General features: G+C 33.5%; 1 protein-coding gene across 1 annotated transcript; it reads left to right on the top strand.

Moving 5' to 3' along the window:
- Positions 1-3,855: 3,855 nt before the first annotated feature.
- On the top strand, positions 3,856-6,070 carry LOC136220193 (F-box protein At2g17036-like). The gene is made up of 2 exons (XM_066007957.1): positions 3,856-4,072; positions 4,517-6,070. The coding sequence occupies exon 2, from the start codon at positions 4,544-4,546 to the stop codon at positions 5,792-5,794; it is 1,251 nt and encodes a 416-aa protein (XP_065864029.1). The 5' UTR covers positions 3,856-4,072; positions 4,517-4,543; the 3' UTR covers positions 5,795-6,070.
- Positions 6,071-6,530: the final 460 nt, after the last annotated feature.

The raw sequence follows: 6,530 nt of genomic DNA, 5'->3' as shown, positions 1-6,530 counted from the left end.
TCATAATAATGTTAGTAAAAGCAAAGTCGAATGACTTTTATATTATATGTTTTGAAGTTCAGTAATGTATGGATTGCTCAGTAGTCAAAATGAAATAGAATGACAGTCCATATAGATTATATTGAGTTTCCCTGTATGATTGCTCAGTTAAGTTTCTCAAAATCAATTCCGAACAAATTGGAGACAGTAATAACAACATTTTTTATCCATTAGCTTTTCTAATTGGATATATATATTTGCCGTAATGTTCATGAATGGTTCAGAATATTATAAAGATTTTAATCTTTGGACTGTTGGAAATGGGGTTACTTCCTTAGTTTGTACAAGTATTTTTGTTTCACTAATTACTATTATTCCAGATACGTCATGGTACGGAATTATTTGGACTACAACAACAAATCAGATTATAGAACAAGATTTGATAACTAATGGTCAACAAATTGGAATTCATTTAGCAACAGATTTTTTTCTTCCATTTGAGTTCATTTCAATAATTCTTTTAGTTGCTTTGAAAGGTGCGATTGTTGTGGCTCGCCAGTAAGAAATTTTTCGAATTAGTAATCAAAATTAAAACTGTTTTCTATGTTATTACATCTATTTTCCTTCAATTCTATTTAAAGATTATTTATGTTATGTATAAATTCTTTTATTTCATCTATTATCCATAGATTTTCGATTTTTTGGTTCTGTATGTATGATATTCTTAATTCTAGTCAATCTGAGGTGGAATTGTTGTTCATATTGAAATAAATCGAAATTGATAAGGAGTTAGTCAATGATGCTCGAACATGTACTTATTTTGAGTGCCTGTTTATTTTCTATCGGTATCTATGGATTGATCACGAGTCGAAATATGGTTAGAGCCCTTATGTGTCTTGAACTCATACTGAATGCTGTTAATATAAATTTCGTAACATTTTCTGATTTTTTTTATAGTCGCCAACTAAAAGGAAATATTTTTTCAATTTTTGTTATAGCTATCGCAGCCGCTGAAGCAGCTATTGGACCGGCTATTGTTTCGTCTATTTATCGTAGCAGAAAATCCACCCGTATCAATCAATCGAATTTATTGAATAAGTAGTAGTAATTGTATAGAATATAATTTTCATATTCATTGCAGGTATGATACGTAAGTTGTCTGATCATGGTTGTGAAAACGTAAGAAATTTTAGTATCTTGGCTCTATCTCAGAAGTTGATCCAGAATTGAATAGAAGATTTCTGGTAAATCACTCATTGATTCGTCTGGTTTCTAAATATATGATGATTCATTTAGAAATTTACTAGATTGAAATTTTATGACGTTAAAAACATTTTTAATCCAATGTCACATTCAGTCAAAATTTATGATACATTGGTTTTGACAGCTTGAAACAATCTCACAACACCTATTTTAGTTACAAGATATGAATATTATTGACAGATTTCACAAAATTCTGGGAGATTCAAACACAAAAAATCAACTAAATTACAGATGAATCTCACACATATGGATCTGATTCAAAGATTGATCTCATTGGCAAATTTGGAACTAACATTAAGAGATCGTCCTGTATTCACATCTTCAGGCTCTTTATTTCCCAGATTATAAGATTCGGTAGATAATAAAGGAGCTAATAGTTCGGTTTTCTTTCTTTCAGACACAACCTTCTTAGAAAAGTGTTTACTGAAAGATGGAGACGTATGCGACCATTTCAACAGGAGTTCACTTTCAGTGGTAGATAGTAAATCTAATGAAACATTTGAAAGCAAATGCTCTAAAAAAATTGTCTCACCGGCTTGGGAATGAGGCTCATGAAGTATGACCTCAGGAATGAGAGTGATGAGTTAAAAAAGATTAACTCATCACTCTCATTCCTAAGTTTATAGTTCATAAGTCCAATTTCGAAGCCAGTGAGACAATTGCTTCAGAGCATTTGTTTTCAAATGCTTCATTAGGTTTACTAACAACCATTGAAAGTGAACTCCTGTTGAAATCGTCACATATGTCTCCATCTTTCAGTAGACATTTTTCTAAGAAGGCTGTGTCTGAAAGAGAGAAAAACGAACTATTAGCTTCTTTCATCTACCTAATCTTATAATATAGGAACTCAATACATTGAGGATGTGAATACAGGACGATCTGTTGATGTTAGTTCCAAATTTACCAATCGTTGAATCAGAGCCATATATGTGTGATTCCTCTGTAATTCAGTTGATTTTTTGTGTTTGAATCTCCCAAAATTTTGTGAAATCTGTTAATAATATCCATATCTTATAACTAAAATAGGTGTTGTGAGATTGTTTCAAGCTATTAAAACCAATGAATACAAATCATATAGTTCTGCACTATATATAATAGTGGAAGTAGAGAGAATTTGGCTTAATACGAACCTAATATAGTAGAGAAGTTTTACCTCACACTGGGGGATTGGGCCTTGTGGACTCGAAGGTTGGGATCAAGAAAACATAAGGGAACTTTACACAGAAATTCGGCTTAATACATCATTTGCTCCCTGAATTTATCCAAAAAGCTTGATTGGTTCCTTGAATTTTCAAAGCATTCCTGATAGTCCTCTTAACTTGTATAAAATATTCAATTAGCTCCTTGAATTTATGTAAAATCTAATTAATTGATCACTCGATCACATAAAAGTAAGTTAAATACGGAAGATGTATTCCACACATTTTAGAATGTTATTACATAATTAAAAAATAGATTAAAACTGAAGTTATTGTTTGCTCAACTATACAATTTGTTTTCTCTATGATTAGAACCGTATACCCCAATTTTGATCATTTTACTTTTTTTAAGACTCATGCAATATGTTTTTCGCATTTAACTTACTTTTTTTTCCAACCGATTGATCAATTGATTACATTTTGCGCAAGTTCATGGGCGAACTGGACATTTTATGTAACTTGAGGGGCAATTAGAACATTTTTAAAATTCAGAGGGTCAATCAAGCTTTCTAGATAAGTTCAGAGGGCAAATGATGTATTAAGCCCAAAAATTTATTTTTGAAAAACTATTTATAAACTATGTCAAGTCATAGTTTTGAATTATGTTAAACTAATAAACTTATTCCTACCAAAAAAAATAAACTTATTATTTTTAAAAATTAAAGTTTATAAATTAGGGGTGTAGAATATACCGCGAAGAGTTCGAGATTTATGAATTGGGTTTAAACTTTTTAAATTAGGTGTAATACTAATAACTTAATTCATTTGGTATATATAGAAAAAAATGACATATTAAAAATTAAGTTTGATGATATGATTTTGTAGTGATATAAAAAGCCCAGTATATAACTTAATAAGGTAATTTACATCCATGACCACTGAATTTTACCAATTTTAATATGATGGCTACTGAACTTCAATTCTTAATGGTATGGTCAATGAACTTTACATTTTTTTAACATCGGTGGCCATTTAATTTTAACTAACTCCTCAAAATGACCGCTAAAATTTCTAAATGAAAATATTCAGGAATTAAAGTTGTTCAGAACGATATTTCCAGTGAAACTGCATTTTTTATTTTTTAAAATCACATTTTTTGGAGCTTTCTCTTTCTAAACATTCAATTTCTCTCCTAACAAAACAACACGTAAATGACCTCAAAACAAAAATTTTCAAGAATTAAAGTTCCTTAGAATATTATTAACGCTTTGAATTTTTTAATTTTAGGCCGTCAACATCGTTTTGAGGCGTTGAGTGGCCAAAGGTGTTAACACGTGTAAAGTTCAGTGACCATACTGTTAATAATTGAAGTTTAGTGGCTATATTGTTAAATGGGTAAAGTTCAGTGGCCACTGGTTGTAATTTACCCTAACTTAATAAGCCAGATATTCTCTTTCTCTTCTTCTACCTTTTTGCTTTATCTTTCTAGAACTTCCTCAAAACCCAAAACCTAGAGATCGGCAGCCCCTTGCTCGGACACCGGCAGTAACCTATACTTCAACCGACTTCAACCGACTCTGACATTTTCTTCCTTCCGACGCGGTGATTTCTTCAATGGATGGCGGTTGCTTCAATGGTGGTTAACGGCAGCTGATGGCGGAAGCTTTTCGAACGGCGGCGGCGACTCCTCGGTGAGCATCCTCCTCTTCCTTCTCTGATCTTCTTTTCCATTCTCATTATTGATACTTCATTCTTAGTCGAGAGGTTAGTTAATTTCATTACAATAAATGGATTAGGGTTTTCGCAAATTGGGAATTTTTGAATTGGTTGTGTCGAAAATTAATTGAATTGGAATTTTTAAATTCACAAATTAGTTAATTTCATTCGTATCGAAATTGCTGCAACCTTCCTTATGCATTTTGACAAGTTTTGTTCTTGTGGATCCTTGACCATTGATCTACTATGTTATTTTACTACCTCTGATAGGCAAGCTTCAGCTTCAAATTTTAATCCTCTGTTTTGATATTAATAGTGTGATTTGTAAATTTATATGCTGAACCCGAATGGTTTCAGAATCTCTTGTTTTATTTGCTAGCAACTGTCATTTTCATACTGTTCTTCATGTGATTGAACAGATTCTGAAGTAAAATAACAGAGCAGCGATGGACATGTGCATCAAGCTTAGGGAGAAGCGGCTTAAGAGTTTTGATGGTAACGAAAATGAAGTGGATTGGACTGGACTTCCTGATGTTCTCCTTATGAAGATTGTAGAGAGGCTGAGTTTAAGTGATTCTGTGTCTTTCAGCAATGTTTGTGTGTCTTTTAGATGTGCTGCGGCGGAACTATTCTCTAACAAACGACCTTCATCTGCATTACCATGGCTGGTGATGTCCGGAGAAAATCATACCAAGATAAGAACTTGCTTCAGCATATTAGAAAGAAAAGTTATTTATTTGGAAATGCCCAACTCTTGCGGTAGATATATATGGGGATCCTTTGAGCATTGGTTAGTCATGGTTACGCCATCAAATACTGGGAATAAGAAGCATCAAATCTCTCTCTTGAACCCATTTTTAGGAAATGAGGTTACTTTACCTAATACTATTAGAAGATTCTTCTACTCTCAATTGGTGGCTTCAGGATCCCCTTATGACCCCTCCACTGTCTATATGCTCATAGGCAGCATGGGAACGGATCTTGCCTTTTGGACTCAAGGATGCAAAGATTGGTGTCAATATGAAAGGAGGAGGGCTTATGCGTGGATCGACGAGGGTGTGTTTTGTAACGGATATTTCTACATTTTGGAGGGTCGGTGTTGTAATATACGACAGATTGAAGTGAAGTCTGCATTATGTGCACTTAGGAGGGATGGTACTGCTGCTGATACGAGAAGCAAACATTACCAACTTGGGAAGCCTGATGATGGTTCATTAAGCGGGGGTTATTGGATCAGTTACTTGGTGGAGTCTTGTGGAGAGGTATTATTTATTGCTCGGCTTTTCAATGGAGTGGAAGATGTATATGCGGAGAATAGTTTCACAACTTATAAATTTAAGGTATATAGGCTGGATTTGTGCAAATTGGCATGGATTAGTGTGGATGATTTGGGTGATAGGGTATTGTTTGTAGGTCACAAGTGCTCAAGGTCTGCTTCTGCAAAAGAAATGGGATCAGTTGAGATGGGGAATTGCATATTTTTCACTAACGAATACATTTGTCTTCACGGGCGACATGAGTGGAGTGATTTTACAGCGCATACTGATAAACGAGTGAAGGGTTCAAAGATAGAAGAGTGGGGTTGTTATAGATTGGGTTCAGGGAATATATCTTATCCAGCAATACAGACCAACTGGAGTTCTACTTGGATTTCAGCCCCTCTTTCCTGGTATGCCCTCCTTTGCCCCACTTTTTGATCTATTTATCAGACATACTTAAGGTTGTGGACTGAATATTAACTTCAGATTCCAGATTTTATATATATTTTGTAGGAGAATATCTTTTTTTTTTTTTTAAATTAAAGTATGCATATTAATGTTTTGAGGGCGAGCCTTGGCGCAACGGTAAATGTTGTTGTCGTGTGACTGAGAGGTGGGGACGTGTAGTGCACCGGGCCGCCCTTTATGCATATTAATGTTTTAACATCTTTATATTGATAGATAGACATGGTATGGTATGGTTACTTACTAGAATGTTTTTAAACCTCATTTTTGGTTGAATTTTCATTGCAATTCTTTATTTCCTTCCAATGCAGAATAAGATTTATGAGTTCCAATTGTTTATTTCCTTTCCAATTGTTCATCCATATCATGCAACATTCTGTAATTTAGTCCGTAACCGCATAAGAAAAATATCAAGGGCCTTCTAAACGTGATCCAAAAAACTGATTGTACTTATAGAATGTTGGCATAACATCCATTTTGGAATATCAACTTTTACAAGTCCAAATTAAATTAGAACCCTAAACTACAAAGATCAGCAAAGTCCCTAAACTAAGTAAAAATCAGCAATTCAATCCAAATTAAATGTAAACTTTTCTTTGGCAATACAATATATTAGATTTGATAGAAGCTTTGTTATTTGCGACGAAATCTGCTTACAAAAATCTTCGATCTATTAACTTTTTACTACTCAAACTATGCTTAATCTTCA

The sequence above is a fragment of the Euphorbia lathyris genome, chromosome 2 (genome assembly GCF_963576675.1).
Source record: "Euphorbia lathyris chromosome 2, ddEupLath1.1, whole genome shotgun sequence".
NCBI classification, from domain to species: domain Eukaryota; kingdom Viridiplantae; phylum Streptophyta; class Magnoliopsida; order Malpighiales; family Euphorbiaceae; genus Euphorbia; species Euphorbia lathyris.
Note: the sequence above shows the minus strand (reverse complement) of the source record. Positions and strands in the feature narration are given on the sequence as shown.

Coding starts and splice junctions, on each gene's coding strand:
- LOC136220193 (XM_066007957.1), top strand. CDS start 4,544: ATGGACATGTGCATCAAGCTTAGGGAGAAGCGGCTTAAGAGTTTTGAT.